The sequence below is a fragment of the Thunnus albacares genome, chromosome 8 (assembly GCF_914725855.1).
Source record: "Thunnus albacares chromosome 8, fThuAlb1.1, whole genome shotgun sequence".
Classification (NCBI taxonomy): Eukaryota; Metazoa; Chordata; class Actinopteri; order Scombriformes; family Scombridae; genus Thunnus; species Thunnus albacares.
The window spans coordinates 30,818,541-30,837,769 of record NC_058113.1 but is presented as its reverse complement, the minus strand read 5'-3'; the positions used below and the strand labels follow the sequence as shown (position 1 = coordinate 30,837,769).

The following is a 19,229-nucleotide window of genomic DNA, read 5'->3' as shown; positions in this document are numbered from 1 at the left end:
CCATTAGTCTGTATCTTATAAGTCCCACCGAGACTAGTTAGACAGGTTTTAAACTGTTATAAGACTGTACAGTAAGCTATTTAGCTAATTAGGACTCTGCACACTGCATGGCACCGCCCTGTCAGTTTGTTCTAGGTCAACATTTTAAAGTGAATTCCTTTTGCCTCCAAATACATCACTTTGCCAGACGACTGTGACTAGAATAACAAGATGTGTGCCTCCGCCGGTGGGGGGAATTAGATGATAGGAAATTAGGTGAGTAATGTTCTCTACTTTCATAACAGCCGTCAACAAGGTGCCCTTGAGCGTGACACCTACAGTCTAGTCCCTCTTCATGAGACTGAGAAGTGTGTTGAGCAGCCAAAGAGTGTCTGTGTTCTGGTTTGCTGAAATATGGCATTAAAGATTAAAAAACAAAAGGGAAAAATATTCACACAAACACAAAGACACATAGAAGGCAAGAGGCTGGAGATTAGTGTGTGATGGAGGTCTCTAGCCAAAACATCAGACTAAAACACTCCCAAATCCTGCAGAAGAATGAGACAATACATATTAAAATGGAAAAATGCACCATGTAATAATCTGTATGGAAACAAGGCTATTGATGGTCGTGGTGGGTGTGCATTTTATTATCTGCAAATTACAGACCGAGGCTTTAATCTCATACTACAAGATAATGGCTGTGTTTCTAGTTCAGTTTGTTCAGTCTAATCCAAAATAATAATGTTAAAAAAAAAAATCAATTGTTGCTTTTTAGATTTGGCCCATTTAGGAATCAAAGTGATTTTTTTTAACAAAGGAAGCAGGAGTTGTGACTAAAAGGCGAGTTTTGTATGAAAAATAAAACAATATGAGTGTTTAATGATAACAAATTGGTAATTTGGTACATTTAATAAATCTCTTATGAATTTATTCTTTTTATGTGCGTTTAAAAACTCAAAGTGAAAAAATGATTCCATTTACTTTACAAATGAAACTTATTAATGAAATGAGTTTCATTAAATTTGAAATGAATATCTTATTACTTTTTGAAGATTTCAGAACATAATCAAGCATTATGAACGCTACTTGTAATCGTTTAGCTTAATGTGGAACTGATGTCTACTGTGTGTGTCCTATAACATCTGCCTCCATGTATCTGCTCATCATCTTCCATCCCACAATTTATCTTTCTCCTGCTTTTACAGTTATATTCACCACTTTGACTAAAGCAGCATCAGCAGCAGCAGCAGCAGCAGCTCGCTTTAATTTAAAGACGTGTAGGCAGTAGACAACCTTAAAAGCCCTTTTAAGACATGGAATATGTAACATCGTTGGCATTCATCCATCTGTGACATGACAAGGCATTTATGGAAAGAGACAACGTTTGCACAGTATTAGTCACCTGATGCAAGAGAGAGAGAGAGAGCAGCAGTGAGTTAAAAAATGTTATGATTATGATTGTTGCTGCATCACTGTTGGATTTTAGAACTTATTTTGCCACAAAAACCTTAATGAATGACATTGTGAGCGTCGCTGCTCCTCACAATGAATCTACTAATCATTCAATGTTATTAGAGAGTGAATTCTGCAGCCTTTTTTACAAAACAGCCTGGTTGCCAGAATAAAACGTTGGCATTGTACATTTCTGCAAACCACAGATACGTTGAATATCTACATTCCAGCACGTGTGATACGTAGCATATTAACATTTCAAGAAAACGTAGAGATCTATATGAGCTGACTTTCTTATTGTGAGGAGGAGGAGGAGGAGGAGGAGGAAGGTCAGTGGATGGTTAGGAAGTTTCTTGGAAGCAAGTTGAAAGTTGGAAATCAGCAGAGAGTACGGTTCGAGACCACCTTGAAACCAATGCCCGCTTCCCGCTTCAACCGACAAAACCGGGTATTTTTAGTGAGACGTCTGGACTTTTAGGGTCGTTTTTATTTTATTTTTTATTTAATTTTAATCCAAACTATGATCTTTCCCTAACCCCTAATCAAGTGGTTTTTGTGCCTTAAATGCACAATATGTAATTTCAGCCACTAGGGGTCTCTCAATCAAAACAATAACAAAAGACGGAGTGTGATGACGGTGTGAAGTAGCAAGGGATCATGGGAGTTGTTGTCTTCGTCGTTAAATAAACAGCTTCACCGGGATAGGATTACTCCAGTGTTCATCGTTCGGGATGTTATTACTGTGAGCTGAATTACCCGCAGAGGTCTCCTCCTCTCCAGAACAAACGGACCCGGAGGTTACAGGTAAAAACACTGAATAAAGCTGTTTCACCTAAAAAATCAGTGTTTTTCCGACGATGCACAGCGACCACCGGATGTCCGGTATGGGCTGTTAGCTAAGCTGCTGCTAACACTTGTTCGGTTTATTTCTCTTATAACTTTAGATTAACACGTTTGGCTGGTTTCTCCCGGGAGCCGAATTACCCGCAGAGGTCTCCTCCTCTCCAAAAACAAACGTTAAAATTACTAATTAAAGCTGTTTCACCTAAAAAATCAATATTTGGTCACAAAAACGACGTTTGGTGACCACCAGACTTCCTGGAGGGGCTGTTAGCCGAGCTGCTGCTAACGTTTGCCCAGTTTATTTCTCTGATAACTTAAGATCCAGACATCCAACGACTAAAATCCTTCTTCCGGCTCAAAGATATAGTTAAAAGCGACCTAAATTTATCATGAAAATGTGGCTTAAAACTGAATAAAAGTCCATTTATAACGGTTTGTGTGGAACAACCACAACGTCGATGTATTATCTTGTATGTGTGTAAGTTACTCTTTGGTAGACGCCATTGTAGCGAACAAACACAGCGCCGCCGTATGCATTTTGCGCGTGTTTACTCTTTGGTAGAGGAGGTATAACGCCACTGACATGCGACCAAATGAAACGGTCCGTTACTTTGATTAAATGACAGATTTCTCTGGGTTTGAAAATTGTTGGAAACATTTGGGATAATGTAAGTACACAACTCAACAACATATATAACATATGTCTAGTTGTTTTTAGACATTTTAATGTGGAATAATTACATATTATACCTTTAACTGCAGTGTTGTCACATCATAAAGCATCATTATTCAACAGATAATGGCCAACATTGAAACGCAGACATTCAACATATCCGTGGTTTGCAGAAACGTACAATGCCAACGTTTTGTTCTGGCAGTTGGGTTGAGTTGGCATGAATGACTTTTGAAAACAATAGATTATTACTGTGGTTGTACGAGGGTTTTTATCCTGGTTCAAGGACATAAATTGATATGATATGAAAATAATCTCCTTAACAATTTGGAATTGGATCTTTCACAGTGTTTATTAGTTTATTATTAAACAGATTTATTATCTTTGTGCTACATGGGCATTTAATCTGTCTCTCTCTCTCTCTGGGCATTTTTTTACCTTGTGCTGCTACATTATCTGATGAAATTCAATTCAAACTTTATGTTTTACGTTTTGTTACGTTACTACTACTGTAGGTCAGATCTTGTACAAATGCCATCAGGACTTGTATGTAAAAGTGACTTGTGAGCTCATTCAGACATGAGGCCGTCATGTCAAATTGCCATCAGAATATGTAAAGAGGTTCGTCTATCACTTTGAGAGCATGATTTTTTTTTTTTTTTTTGTAACACTTTCCCTCAAAATCTGATGCAAATCTGTGCAAGTCCCCGCTTGCACACAGATTTGCTTCGCTCCTTCTCACACATGTGCATTTAATCCAAAGCAGAGAGCTCTGATTGGCCAGCAGGGGGGACTGTGACACCCCGCATGACTCCCACTTAACACAATCAGAGGAATGAGACATTATGGGGGGGGGGGGGGGGGATCGCTGCCATAATCAGCACACAAATCAAGTAAATATATTTGGTTTTGGCTTTTTTTTTTCATTCATGCATGTGTCATATTGGCCATCACATAATCCTGTGTCTGCTCTGCTTCGTCAAGGTGGAGTCCAAGCAGGCAGGCAGACAGTGTGGCTGCAGAGAGGGACTGAGGATTGTGACATGTTATTATTATCACAAACAAACTGCACTGCAGCTCGCTCGGAGGCTGATAGTCCTCCTAAGGTGGCCTCGGCGCTCGTTGTTATGTCTGCATCAGAGTACAAATGATGACAGCGTTTCAAACAGGACAAATGCACCAGAGTTCATTTAAACGGCACTCAGTAGATTAGGTTTGAATGAAAGATTTAACTGGTCTTCAGCAGAAGGAGCCCTATCGAGAGTCAGTTTATCCCCTTCGAGGATATTTATTGTTTGAACGCTCGGTGTGATATTTGTTCTCCACCCTAACACACTAATATCAGCCGCTGCTTTTTCTTCCACGAAGATTAACGGTGCGGTTGGCGTCTGCAAGCTCATCTTTGTGAAGGATATTTATTGGAATTTCCATCACAAGGGAAGACTAATGTCCCAGGGCTACCCACAATGCATCTGCTTCGATTTCACTGTCACTAGCCGTGAGGCGGAGCCTTGCGCACCACTTCTGCTCATCTGATTGGTTTAGACTGCTCTAACGCAACTATCCATCAGCTGACTGTCTGACTGTCTGGCTGCTTCACTCACTAAAGATTGGATTATTTCAAGAAAAGAGACTCTCTCATCATCATTTGTAGAGAGAGCAGTTTGAAATTAATTATGCAGATTGATGAGCTTGACTTGTTACTAGATTGTGAATATTTATAGCTAGTTCCCCCGAAGTGAAAGTGATGCAATATTCAACAGGAGGAAAAAAAGGGAATGTGATCAAAACAGCCTTGTATGTTTCTTTCTCACACATTACAAAAGCAGAAATATTCAGGAGTGACGGCCAACACATGTTCTTTCACAATAGCACAGTGCCTGCTCTTGAATTTTAAAAAAAGGAAATGTGAAGTGTGGAACAGGCGGATCTCCAGTACAACCTGTTCCACTGGCCTCAGATACCAGTGCGACTCAATGTGCTCTAGTTTCTTTTTAGTCCACCACAGAGACCAGTAGCTGTTCATAGCTCTCCACCATTTCCCTCCTATTACTGACACAGTTAGTAAAGCCCACAGCGAGAGGCCATCATACTGTCTTTTTTTAACAGTACGTCATTGTTTTCTGTCTGTTATTATTAGAACCAACCCAGAAATTTTTGATGACTGACAAGCATATATCCACCGTACTGTAGCAGCCAGAAATTTCACAAGGAAAGATGACACTCTCTTATCTTTCAGTGAACTACAGAGTGGTGAGACGTTCATACACACAGGAGCATATGACTTGTGATTGTTGCCATAGTAATCTCCCTGAGGCACAAGGCAATTTTTAGGAGTAACTGCTATGGGCAACAGCAGCGCCTCAGTATTGCTGCTTTGATCAAATAGAAAACAGTTTTGCTAGAGCCCGGAAACATTTGAATAGATTTTGAACAAAATAGATCTTGACACTTGTGTCAATTTCCCACACTTTCTAATAATCAGCACTTCAATTAGAAGTTTAAGCACATCTTTCAGCCGTGCATTTTTATTTTAAGAGCTGTATAGCAGTATTAATTAAATTCTAGACATGTTTTTTTTTGTTATTATGTCTTTTTAATCCGGCTTGCCCTTGTGTTGCACTACTGAATTTACAACCTTGGCTTGTGTTGCTTCCAGGGCCTGCTGTATAGGTCTACATATCAATCAATATTTTTTACATATTACGTATTGGGAAAGGAGTCGCTCATGGTGACAACCCCATAATTATCACCATTTCTGCAGCTGCTGCATTTAGCCTAATTTAGCTAATCTTTTTTGGTTTTATGACATATTTGCTGTTTGGTTTAGTCTCACTGTTCTCCTAAGTTATCGACTTGCTAAAGATGAAGATCCAGCAACTAAAAGTCAAATATTTTTGTCAACCCAAAGATAGATTGTAGGACACTTTTTTGTGGAAACCAAACCAGAGCTGAAAGGAGACAAAATAAATTGCATTTAAATTCATTCTTGTTAAAACTATAGCTTTAACTTTATGAGGCAATATTTTGTCATAGCTATGCATTTGTCAGCTTGTTTCGGATTTCTTCTGCCCTCTGGTGGCCAAAAAATGAAGGTCTGGTGTTGGAAGAAATGACCTTCCAACACCTGACCTTAGCAACAAAAATAACGCGTTACATCACGTGTTACTTTACTTTTGTTACTCAGCGTCAGCTCCGTCAAAGTTTCCTTTAAACAAGTCAAAATCCTCCACACCCACGCACTGCATCTTTATGTACAGATAGAAAATGAGACATTTCTTGTTTAACAAACAAGCAGGATACAGTTTGGAAAGATTTACTGACGATCAAACAGCTAGCGTTAGCGTAGCCTCAGTGACTACACACAGTGCTCCAGAAGTCCCAACCTCAGCTGCACGATTCACACACCCTCTAATTCTGAACTAAACTAGCGTCAGGTGACTTCTAAATGTAGGTGTACCGTGTCTAACGTTAGCAAGCCAGCTAAGAACACACAACATGTGAATAAGACGACTTCGGTCCGCTGAACGTAGCTGATATCAACCCTCCATTAATACCAGTAAGGCAGCGAGCACGCCAACCCCCAGGTGTAAAAGTAACAGAGCATTACTGAGATTAGTAACTGTAATTTAATTACTGAATTTCAAATTGTAATCCCTTACACTACTCATTACTGAAAAAGTAATTATATTTCTGTAACTGCCCAACACTGGGCCAAGTAACAAATGTTAACACTCAACAACCAGCTAAATTAAGGCTAATGCTAGCATTAAAGTAAAGGTCAGAATGTTTGATACATACTTCCACCCAACAGATTGTTTACAACCACAAACTTATGGCTAAAGTGAAGAATTTCTCAATATGGGAGAAATCTGTCTCATTGATAGACAGCTGAAGCTTTAACATACAAAGACATACACACACCTGTTCCGAGGTACAGGACGCTGTAGTGCTCGTCGTTGACGGCCAGGACGATGTCTGCCACAGTGTGTGTGATTTGGTCGTCTGTGGGGAGGTCGAGCGGAGCCACGCCGACGGGTCGGATCACATCCTCAATTTCTGGGTGGTATCTGATCACCCCAAGGTTTTTGATGTCATTGTGACCTCCTGCCGTCGAGTTTTTACGGACACACTGTGAGGAGAAACGGATTCAGACCAGGCTGGGCACTTAAATAAATAAAATACCCTTGGACACAAGAATTCAAAAATTGCCTCTCTTTTATTATCTCATGCCTTTCAGAAACCTCAGTCTTTTCACCTCTGAAATAAAGGCTCATAAATGCTAAATAAAGATTCACAGTGCTGTTTTTCTTCAGATGGTTTGAGTAAAAAGAACAAAAAGAACTCGTTGGGTTTTCTTACCATCCCAGGGCGACTGCCAATGAATGGACTGCTGTAGCCCTTCAGTTTAGATGTGGAGAAGGCTTGGTCAATATCTTCGATGGAGTAGGCACAGATCACTGTTCTGCCCCTGAACAAAGGCATAGAGAAGAGTAATTACATCCATAGAGATTGTCTTTGGAGGACAGAGGATGTAAAATTATCCAGTAATTCATTATTCGTCTTTCCTGTCCTGTTAGTCCCTTCAGAGTTAGCTTGTGACCCCTCGTCGGAGCCCAACTCAGAGGTTAAGGGTCACTGTTCTAGGGGCCTCTGAGGGGTATATGCCACTATTTTAGAGTGACACTGGAACTGTTCATTTTTGACATTTTTAACCCTGTGTTATTGTGTGCATGTTATAATTGTGACCCGAGAAAGGACTGCAGAGGAAATGATCCTTGTATAGTCACATCATATGGCTATTATTTAGAAATGTAAATCGTCTCTTACAAATATATTAAAAGTTAAAAATGTCTATTTTGCCAGGGCAGAGGGGATATTAATGTTAGTCCTTCTGGCTTTGCTTTTTTTGCAGTTCTTTTGCAGTAACTTCACAATTCACGAATACATGAGTAAAATACAGGAAAAATGCAAAAATTAGCTACTCTTGTATGATAGATGTGAGGCTGTATGACCTGCAAACTTAAACATAAAAATAATACATACAGTAGAACACATTTAACATAAATGTGTACTTCACTTGAAGTAGCTGAAAACTATAAAGTATCTATGTGCATAGCAGTATGAAAACTGTATTTTGTAGTTAAAGATGCACAAAATGTAATACAAATATAATACATTTGACAGGACAAGTTGTAAACAGGATTTCTTTTGGTAAACGACAAGACACTAATGCAGTAATTTTGGCAACGTCCTCCTGCAGAAAATTACACCACAATCTGTTCTGTACTCTGTATTCTCTTCTGTATTATCAGATGTATCATCAGAAAGCTGATACTGTTGGAACATGACTTGCAAACTTTGTGAACTTCTATTTGTTCAGATTCTTATTCCCACAGAAAACTGCTGTAACAGTTTAAATGAAGTGGAAACTAATACTGACAAGATACTTTCTATTCCTGTTCAAATAAGAAACTTGTGTGTGTGTGTGTGTGTACATTGTGTGTCTGTGCGTGTCAGAAGCAGCAGTTGATATGTGGTGTGAACTGCTCGGTGGGTGGATGAGTGTCAGTTACTGTTAGTCTTTACTTTTTTTCCTTATTTATCTGTTTGCTCCACTGTTTCAAATGTTTGTTCCACCATTTAAAACCGCTCCATGCTATTACCTACAATTTATTCATAAAGTTATCTAATCTTTCAGACAAAATTACAACACAAACTCTGCATGAAAATGAATTTCATATCATTTAGATAATATAATGATACTGGAGATTATCTTTGAATATTTGATAAATTGTAAAAACCTGAAAGTTATCTGCTCATTTCCCTTATTACTGCCGTTCAGACAAAAACTTGACAAGTGTAATATTATCATAGTCTTATTTAAAAGATGTCTGATAAAATTACATTCATAAGGGTGTCCTTTGTCTGGCTGGTGTTAGCTTATCACACTGGTACTGTGATGACACTATGTGATGTCGGTATTATGTTATATTCTGTCAAAACATGTGATGACACAGCAATTGGACAAGCAATAAACTGTTAAGCAACACATTAATGGTCAAAGAATATTAAAAATTAGCCTAGTGGTTTCCAAACTGCTTTTGACACACTAAATGTTCTTTATGTCAACCATTATCCTAATAATAAGAAGAATAATTCATGTACTACTACTGCACTAAATGTGTTGGGATTTTTTTTTTTTTACCAACGCACTTCATCAAAATGTTCATATACTGTGTTTGTTGCATCATCCTAACCCATAATTAGACTGCTTTGAACATCTACAGTTCAAAAGAAAAAGCAAAAGTGAGATAAAAGTCTGAAGGACCTCATTACCCATAAATCACATTAAATCTATGTTAATAAATTGCTTAGCATCAAACAGAAACATGAAACAAAGCATGCAACACAACAAAGCTTCCTTGTTCTTTTTTATTTTATATTTTATATCTAAAATAACTAAAGAAAAACAACTTTAAAGTGACATTTCCATTTGGCCAATTTAAGTGTTTAAATCTAAGCTCACCATGCGTTGGAAAACAGGCCGTACATGACCCCGGCTCGCTTGTCCTGAGCTGTCAGCACCACCGCCTGCTTCATGTTGTTGTACTGCTGCTGAGTGTTTCCTGCGCCGCACATCACCCGAGCCTTCATGAAGGTGGTCCATGAGTCCGCCAGCAGGGCTTTAATGCCCCCTTCATCCACCTGGAAATGATGGACAACATTTAAAAAAAAAAAAAAAAGGGGGCTTTGACAATAAAATCATGATGGGGCTGCTTTGTGTCCTCCTGCTTTCTTGTAGAGACTTAGATGAAAAGATTGATGTCACTCTCATGTTTGTGAGGTAAGCTACTGCCAGAAGCCAGTTAGCTTAGCTTAGCATATATTTACTGGACAAACATGGGAGTGGCATCAATCTTTTCATCTAACTCTTAGCAAGAAAGTGAATAATCATTTTTGTCCAAATATTTAAAAAAGAATGTCTCATTTAGCTTCTGATAAGAGAGGAAATATCATAATTAGGAAATTAAGATATTCCACAAATGCCTTAGAGAGATAACCCATCACACTGAAACTTTCCGCTGGAGGGAATCTGCTTTTATCATTTATCTTCTGGCTGTTGTTATCTTTGAGATTAATTTCAAGATGAATTATGAAGGTAAGTCATGAATCACAATGGGCAGCAGGTTTTTTTTTGGCTTTGACAGCTGACTGGGAAACACCTGCTTTGACATCACTGGGATGTGTTAAGAGCAGTGCAGCAGCAGTTCGAACTTCGAAGCATTTACTCCTTTAGTCTGCATATTACCAGTTCACTTAATTTAAAACGTCCATGCCTCTGAAAATGATTCGAACTAAATCTGAGAAGCTTTTTGATCTGATCGCTCAGATTTCATGGATATCATGCAATGTGATGAGAGCTTGCAGCAGTAGGTGGAAGGTTGGAAATCATGGCTTTAAACTCATGCTAGGAACACTGAGATTTTTACCGTGCAGATTCGACCGATGCGGGCTCTGTAAGGCTCCTCGTCCACTCTGGCAGTCTTGTTGATCTCGCTGAAGAAGAAGTAGATCTCCTCCTTGAACTTTAGCGAAGATGGGATTATGGCCGCACCGGCAAACTGCGGATCTATGTGATGAGATTTAAACACTGAGATATCTTCACTTTGTTTCCGATTTATCTTCAAGACATCTCTCAGGTCAAGCAATATAGCAAGTGTAGTCTTATTGCGTTTGATTGCATCACCTTTCTTGTGGTGTATAATTGGCTGATTTGTGCTTTGTTCTCTATTCAATACAACATGGAGTTGCTAATTACCATAAACAAATTGACTACAATATGAATACACCTACATGTTATTCTTCCCATGGCAATGATAGTGGATGATTTACACCAACCAATATCTCCATATTCATTGCTCTAAACCTGTACGGTTGCTGCATGACACTCCTACTCACTCAGCAGCCAAACGTTCTCGGTCTTCAGGAGTTTCTGGGAGCCAAATGTACGACGGATCGAGCCGGCATGACCTCCCACCGACGACATAGCCGAATACAGACTCCCATCTGAGACAGCGAGGGAAGAAGATGGAGAGGAGAACAGAGGGTGAACAGTGGGTAAAAAAAGAAAAGGCAGGCAGTGAGCGTGATGGATAGGTGGAAGGTTGAAAGGTAGAGGAAGAGAGATTGGAGCGACACAGAGGGGGGTTGACTGAAGCAGAAGGAGAGGAAGATACAGAAAGTGAACATTAAACACAAAAGGAGAGTGAAGACAGAAAAAAGGAGGCCCAGGAGGCCGAAGACAGAATAAAAATCAGGGGAGCAGAAGAGAAAAAGGAGAGCAAGAGCAAAGAAGACATCAAAGCAGAATAGCTGTCTGCACCGACAAGCAGCTACCAATCAGAAAATTCCTGCAACCCTACTTAGTGCGCTTGAATTCATGGCAGTAACATCTTAATTAGAAGAGATTCGTTATTAGAATTCTGCTAAACTCAAGCCGGTTCCTTGCTTCAACAATTGATCCCCTTCTGAACGAGCATTCCCGCAGCACAAACGCCCCTCTCACTGATTCCAGTGTCTCAACAAACAATCCATCTACATTAGATGCAGATGGATTGTCAATTTGTCCGTTCTTTATCATGCGGTGTGAGTATACTGAAAGGTGGTTTTAATTCGGAACATCTCTATGTAGTTAATTTGACTCTGCGCTGCTCAATAATCACATAATTAGGAGTAGCGTTCCCTGCAGAGAGGAGCAAGGCACTAAAGCTCTACGTAGTGATCTGGTGAAATGGATCAATTACACCTTCAACATTTGCCTTTGGTTGAGTCCAACAGAGCTGCATTTGCAACACATAACATTTCGTTACCTTAAGGTTAATTTCAGAAAAATACCAGGGGTATCACCTCTTTATGTGATCGTTGTGTCACAAATCAAACCCACTATGGCTACTATGGATGTGCAGAAGGCCCGGTATTTGTATTTATATTCGAATAAAGGTGGAAAGAGGCTTAAAAATCCTGTTTTTGTTTTTATTACGCTTTTAATTTTAGAAAATTAAAGTCTTACAATAAGTGTTCATGAAGCATGTGTCAGTAGCTCAGCTTTATCTCTGGGAAACACCCCCAACTCCGGGAGTGATGGCCAAATCAGGAAATGTGCGTCATGTAGCAGGTGGATGTGACTCCCCTCATTGAGACCTGCTGACAGACGTACCAGTGGAGCAGGGGACAGAGACTGAGATAGTGATGTAACCAACCTGCGCGTTGGTATTTGACCTGTTTTTTTCCCGAAAACAAATCATTTTTAAATTATTTGTATGAAACAAATATTTGTAAAAACCCCCACTATTTGTGCTTTGCCGAATAACATATTTGTATTCGGGCACATCCCTAATGGCTACTAGAGCTGTTTTACTTTGATGACAAAACAATGAGCATTGTGATGGCCACCAGTACTGACAATGACCTGTAGGATGTACGAGACAGTCAGTCATCTGTGGATGTTAAAATGCATCCAGATATACAGTTAATAGAAATATGGTTGTATAAACCTTGACACTGGACAGTAATGGCAGTAAAGAAAGCCTGAAAGCATCACCGGTTCGTAAAAATGGTTTGATTTTATTACGTTTCATTCAGAAAAACAATTTTCCTTGTTACAAAGACCCTTAAAAAGTATTGCTTCTTTTTTAGTCTCCAGTAGCTAGATAAACTTCTGCCTGAATTCTTTCTGAATCTGTTTAGTGCAGTCAGTGGTGCAACAGCTCAATGACAGATGGTTGAGGGCTTCATGTTTGGCACTCAGGGGGAGTATGTTGCTCTTCCAAAGGTTTCCTCATTCGTTTTTCCTTATTTGAGGGTCTAAGGTCATGTTCAGACCAACATTAGCCCTTCACTGAAAAAAACGCAGCCCTCTCATTCAGCCCTCCTCAAATGCAGGGTCATCACAAAAAAGTTGAAACTTGCTCAAACTGTGACGTCAAGGTGCATTGGCCAATCACATACATGCAAGTGGACATTCCTGGTGTATTACTTTGTAACATGAACTCTGTATTTCTACTGTTTACGCTGCAATCGTCCAGGGAAACACTCTAAATAGTTGCCACTGTAATTACTTTGCAGAGATGTAAAATCCCATCCATAAGTCTCATAAACCACTGTGCAGTGTTTTGGCATCTGATTAGCCTTTAAACACTTTACTCTGTTCATCAAACCGGAGTTCCTGGATCGTATTTCATTGCCTCAGTGTCTTCCTTTGCTTGTATTAAATCATGAAGCATCTGTTTTTGTCTTTGTGATTTGTGATTATGTCTTTCTCTACACTTTCTCTTTGTAAGGTTGTGTTAACTCTTGCAAACATGCACGCTCGTTACCTGTAGGCAAGCTGATGGACCTCTGGGAAGGGTAGGGCGGTGAGATGTCGGAGGCCGACGCGATCTGCCCATTTCCCTGGACGTCAGTCAGCACAGTGTCATTTACCTGCAAGGAGAGGGAGTAGACATTTGAGCTTCCAGTTCATTCCAGTTCCAATTATCTTTGTGTTACCGTATAGAATTTGTTATCCATTATCTGTTTGGGGTCACAAATTCGTTACTGAGTGAAGATGTCCTCCAATGCAATGAGTAACTTCCAGCTTTCATCAAACCAACAGAGGAATTAAGTGAGCAAATAAATAAATGCTAATTTCAATCGATCTTGAGATTGTTCACACTCGAGGAGCAGCAGCCAAAGTAGCATTCAATAAATAATGGGACATTTGCGGTTGCTGCAGAAGAATACAGACAGCATTGAATTGGATTTATCTGAGGTAATTCTTACCAGCATCCAGCATCTGGGGCTTCCAGCGTTGGTCCCACATACTATGAATGTGTCATTTACTTTCTGAATGACTGTGATGAAATTATCACATTCCAGCTGTGAGAGAAAGAGAGCACGGGTGAGACAAAGAACAGAAAATGAGGCAGATGCATACAGGAAAAAAACAAAAATACACCGCTTGGCAGAGGGATTATGGATGCATAGAGACAAGAAGCAAAAGAGGGGAAAACAGTGGGCCAAAGAGACAGAGGACATGTGAATAAGTGATTTTTCACATATCAGCAGAGAAAGAACACAAAGGAAGAAGGAAAACAAGAGTATGACCAAGAAGATCGAGAAAAACAAACAGGAGGAAGAGAGGGAGGTAGAATAGAGGGATAGAGAAACAAAGCAAGAGTACGACACAAAACAGATTACAAGAGAAAAAAAAGAATTGCTCAGAGAGAGATTTAAGAAAAATTGGAAGTGCTCCATGCTAGGAACGTTTTTGGCAGAAGGCACACAGGAGGCTTAGCCCTGCAGTACAGCACTGCAACACTCCATATACATCACTTATTTATTAAGTACAGAAAATAGTACTGCCATTCCCAAGACAATTATGGATGTAGTATGAAAATGAATACTAAGTACAACATTCAGGGGTAAATTCTGGTTTTGAAGTTGCAGCAATGTTCACACTTAATCAAGTTTATTGTAGTGCGCCTTTCAAAAAGTGCATCATGGAAAACAATGAACACAAAATCTGATGGGAACAGCGTTAGTTAAAAGAGAAGACGGAGGAAGTACATTGCTAGGTCCAAAAAACACAGGGCCACAGCTTGTTTAAGTGTGTGTGGGTGGATATGTAGGCAGATGGGTAGGTGGTGGGTAGGTGGGCTGAGATTATATATATATATATATATTTTTGTTTTTATTTTATATGTTTTATGCAAGATTCTTTGCAAGTTACTTTCTATAATTCTGTTCTTGTGAAAAAGAGTTTTAACATGACGGCAAAGGTTTTTTAGGCTGTCCACACTTCTATAAGGGCTGTTCAGAACTGGAGTAGAGTAGAATTAGGTTTAAAGGACAGGGTCACAACATTTTAAGTCTATCTTAAAACAACAGATGCCCATATGAAGAGTGAAAGAGGTTTTCCTCGCTGTAATCATTCTTCCTGTTCATACGGGCTATTAAAAGATCCCCTTCAAATGTACTTTCAGTGTTAGCGATGGAGGCCAAAAACCACACAGTGTGTGTCCACACAGTCATTTTGTGCAAAAATGCATTTCAAGGTTTATCTGAAGCTTATATGAGGTTTCAGCAGACTGAGTTAGTCATATCAAGATATCTGCCACATTTACAGTCTTTTTAGTATCAAATTCACTCTTTGTGTTTCCCTGTTGAGCTGCAGGTGGAAGTATAGTAACAAAAAGAGGGACTTTGGCACTAAAAAGACTGTAACATTGAAAGATATCTACTTGATTTTACTAATTCGAATGGCTGAAGCTTCATATTAGCCTCTGATCAATTTTTAAATACATTTTTGCACAGAAGGAGGACTGTGAATTTTTGTCCCCCATCACTTACATTGTAAGTGCATTATGAAGGGATCTTCTAATGGCTGGTATGAACAAGAGGGAATGATTACGGCAAGAAAAACTGTTCATTTGTTCATTTTCAATGTTCATATCAGGCTTCGGGTGCACACACAATACTGCTAATTAGATTAATTGTTGGTTTGCACATGAGATTTAGTAAGAATAATAAAAATATAGAAAATTGCCAGCCATATCCTTTAAGGGTAGGCTTAAAGACAGACAAAAGACTAACAGAATGCTATATGGCAAAATAACAGACGACTCTGAGTTGTTGTGGACATGTCTTACTGGAGCGAATAGTTGATGTCATCATCAAACTAATGTCTTCTTCAGTAATTTGAATTTGATTGGACATATTTTTTAGATGCATTGTGCTGCATTGTTTTACTGCACTGGTAGGCAAGAGGCTTTCAATACTGCTAATGAATAATGCTCATTAGAACACCAGCCCACTAATCCTGGGAATAACCTGGATGAAGACTTGTGGGGTTAAAGTATAGGATTAGCTATAAGTAAGGTTAACATTGTGCTCTTGTTATGTTCAAGCTGACCTTTACTTGCAATTACTGTAATTGCTTGTTGGGCTAAGCATTGGAAAAATTGTATGTGGTCCAGACAAATTGAAGTTGAGGTACAGTCCAAAAACATTCTGGTCTCAAATTAGGTGTTCTACCTTATGTTAACCTCTTATCCCCGTTTCACTCCAGGGGTAATTTTGTCCACAAACTCAGCGCCTGTCTGTCACTGAAGGATATTGCCTCCTGTCCTTCATTCTCCTTCCCAGCGCCATTGGCTTTATTGGGGAAGATTTAGTATGTCACTCAGGATATTCTCATTTTCCACCATCTGTCAGTGCCAGACTCACTGGAAGATTTAGCTCTGTTTGTGTGGAAAAAGTCCCCCTCTTTGTTCTGTGCCATAACACCTTTTTATGCATGCACACATCTGTGGTGGGTTTAAGCTTAGACATGGGTGGCAAAATAAATGATACAATTCTAAGCCAATTCAAAAAAAGGAGTGCTTTAGTCAATGAAGTCCTCGTGACAAAATGCTTATGGTTACCACAAAAGACTCCAGTTGACATTTTGCCTTTACAGAGCCTTACAGCACCTTATTAAAATAGGAATAAACTCCATTGTTAAACCTGACTACAGTTTCAAAGCCAGAAAGATATTGCTGGACTGGAGATGAAAGCAACTGATGGGCTTCTAGCAGCTGTGTGTAGCCTCTGGTATGGGACAGCTGCAGTAAATCTAGCTTTCAAAGCTAATGCTATAAACAAGTGGATCAGCTTCGCTTGTCAGCACTCGGACTCTAGCCCAGTGGGGGTGTGTTGTACAACAACATCCTGTTTTATTTTCCACTGCCATCTAGCAAAATTCCAATTAGATATCTGCAGATGTGTCACTGTGAAAGAATCGGAGACCTAAGACTCCTGATCATGGAAGCATTAAGAGAACTGGTTGGCGTTCCAAAATGGTGTCCCATTCGTTCCAATGGAAGTTGCTCAACATTTGCTTTTTGTTGTACCCAATGGCTCAAATTGTGATAACACAACACAGGATGTTTGTGACTATTTCTCCTGTAATGATTCTGTATTTTTGTGCCAGTTTGCATCATGTGGCCTGCAATGTCAATGACTGTGGACCAAAATTGCCACAGTCCAGTTCTGTTGGGCAGATGTTCACATAGACACTTGCAGACATGAGAACTAATTTAAATAATGGGGTCCACATACACAGATATTGTCCTTAAGTGTTAACATTGCCACATTACTGGCATGGAGTGAGGTAGGTAATATTTCTAGCTAAGTACTAAATTTGGCCAAGTAGAATGTAAATCAATTGATTGTTAATTATCTTTTTTGCTATAGAACAAATGCAGATTTTGGTCCTGAGTATAAATGGAGAATGAGTTTCAATAATCTTTCCTGTAATGCCTGTAATTATACAACTGCATTAATTTTGAATGTATTCAATCATGTAAAATAGTAGAAATGGTCATGATATTTAAAGTACAACCTTTAAATACCAAGATATCCTATTCTTTTCAAATCTTTTTTGACATTTTTGGATTTCTTTATTCCATATTATCATGGAGCTGTATCCTGTACTTCTTAAGATTATTCATCTGAGCTTTCAAACACTTGGCTGAAGCTTTCCAATATTCTTGACTCATTTCAGTTTGAATATTGTATTGAGCCATTGTCTCGGTCTCTCTGTGGAATCTGATTGAAATAAACGCTGCAATTATCAACAACTCACTCGTCTGTGCATTATTTGTTTGTTTGCTTTGAGGTAAAGATGTCCTCTGTGTAATTTTATGTTATCTCCATAAATTAGCATTTTCATAGTATTTGTTATGTCATTATATGTTTTACAGTGTTTATTTATGTGGTCTCTTTGGTCCCATCACTTTGGAAGAAAAATTAACATGAACCTATAAGCTAAATAACTGGATTAAAAGATTAAAATGGAATATTGCAGCACTAACCTCACCGTAGTGCGACTGCAGATGATGAGGATGATCGTGATGATGACAAACAGGATGATATCGATGATAATACACTGATGAAAGAGGAGAATGATGCGCAGAAGGTGCTGACAGTAAGAATGAGTTTCTACCTCGAGTGGTGCAGCCTTTGCCTTGCAGGTATCAATTGCAGTCTGATCAGATGCCGCTGGGATCTGTGGGAGGAAGGACTGTTTAGTTTGTGCCAAGTTCTTTCACACAGCTCTTTTTCAGCATGAGAGAACTTGTGACCCTTGTGCTGCAGCTGCTAAAACACAGTCCTCACACACAAAAACATCCACCTCGTTAGCTATCACCGCTCTGTGATGTTCACCATATTCCAGGTGTACTTTTGTCATTCAACTTTGTGATTTACCTTTTTGTAGTACCTCTGCTTTCCATCAACCTGCCTCCTGTACTTCACATTTCCCAGAATTCCTTTCTACAACCCCCACAAGATTGGCATGAACTTCTGGCACTCGGTGCATATACACGTAGGTGGAGAGAGCAATAGAAAGAGTGGTGCAGAGAGGCAGAGCGAATTTATTCTGCTGAGAAAATTGCTGAGTATTGTGACCTTTTGTCAAAATGTAACCAACTTTGTTTCTCTATTGCAAAGTATGTGATTGAGTTTATTGACCCTTAGGGGCGATTTCACCTATTTGAAGTTGATTTTGATATGCTTCTAATGTGGAAGGTATCTGTATGACATTAAACTGTCCTCTGTCTTGCATGTATTAAAATATTCCTTTTCATCCAGCTGAAAAAGTCCACCAGATGACACATCTGCCTTATACTAAAAACTACCCTCTCCTAATTTTTGTAGTGCTGCCTTATTATTGGTATATTTGGAGTAAAACCAGTATAATGATGTAATGTTGGAATCAGAGATGTGGCGCTTCCTTTTACAAGGGCCGAATATTATGCTGTGGAATCAGACACAACAGAGTATGGAGGAGGAAGTGACCATCAGAGCAACGTTATAACACAGCCAAAAGCTCTGGCAGCATTCTGGCTTGTGTGCAGGTCTCAGTACGATCGCAATGATCCACATAACTCACTCCAGTATGCTGTTCTACAGCTTTTTTCTCAGTTTTCTCTAGTCATAGGGCACCAATTGTGTGAAGACATTTGTAAATTTTTACTGTTCATGAATAAACTACATTATGAAGGAGGTCTCCACATCAGGTCTCTAACTGGATCATAGACGACTGCGCTGATTACTGAGCTAAAACTTTACTCATCGCCTCATTGCAGACAGACCTCTAACTATTTATACACCCATAACACAGAGACAACACACCATGTAATATGTAGGGAAGGATTTCAAAAGCGATTATTGCTTTGCACTTTTCATTTATTGC

General features: G+C 39.3%; 1 protein-coding gene across 1 annotated transcript in view; it reads right to left on the bottom strand.

Annotated features, from left to right (window-relative positions):
• si:ch211-113g11.6 (uncharacterized protein LOC559008 homolog) overlaps positions 1 to 19,229 on the bottom strand; it is a 38,846-nt gene that overhangs the window by 10,595 nt on the left and 9,022 nt on the right. The window contains exons 3-10 of the mRNA XM_044358789.1: positions 17,979 to 18,041; positions 13,775 to 13,870; positions 13,330 to 13,435; positions 10,913 to 11,020; positions 10,444 to 10,583; positions 9,480 to 9,658; positions 7,313 to 7,421; positions 6,875 to 7,082 (exon numbers count right to left, since the gene is read on the bottom strand). Of these exons, the coding sequence (XP_044214724.1) occupies positions 6,875 to 7,082; positions 7,313 to 7,421; positions 9,480 to 9,658; positions 10,444 to 10,583; positions 10,913 to 11,020; positions 13,330 to 13,435; positions 13,775 to 13,870; positions 17,979 to 18,041 (1,009 nt within the window). The remainder of the gene's footprint in view (positions 1 to 6,874; positions 7,083 to 7,312; positions 7,422 to 9,479; positions 9,659 to 10,443; positions 10,584 to 10,912; positions 11,021 to 13,329; positions 13,436 to 13,774; positions 13,871 to 17,978; positions 18,042 to 19,229) is intronic.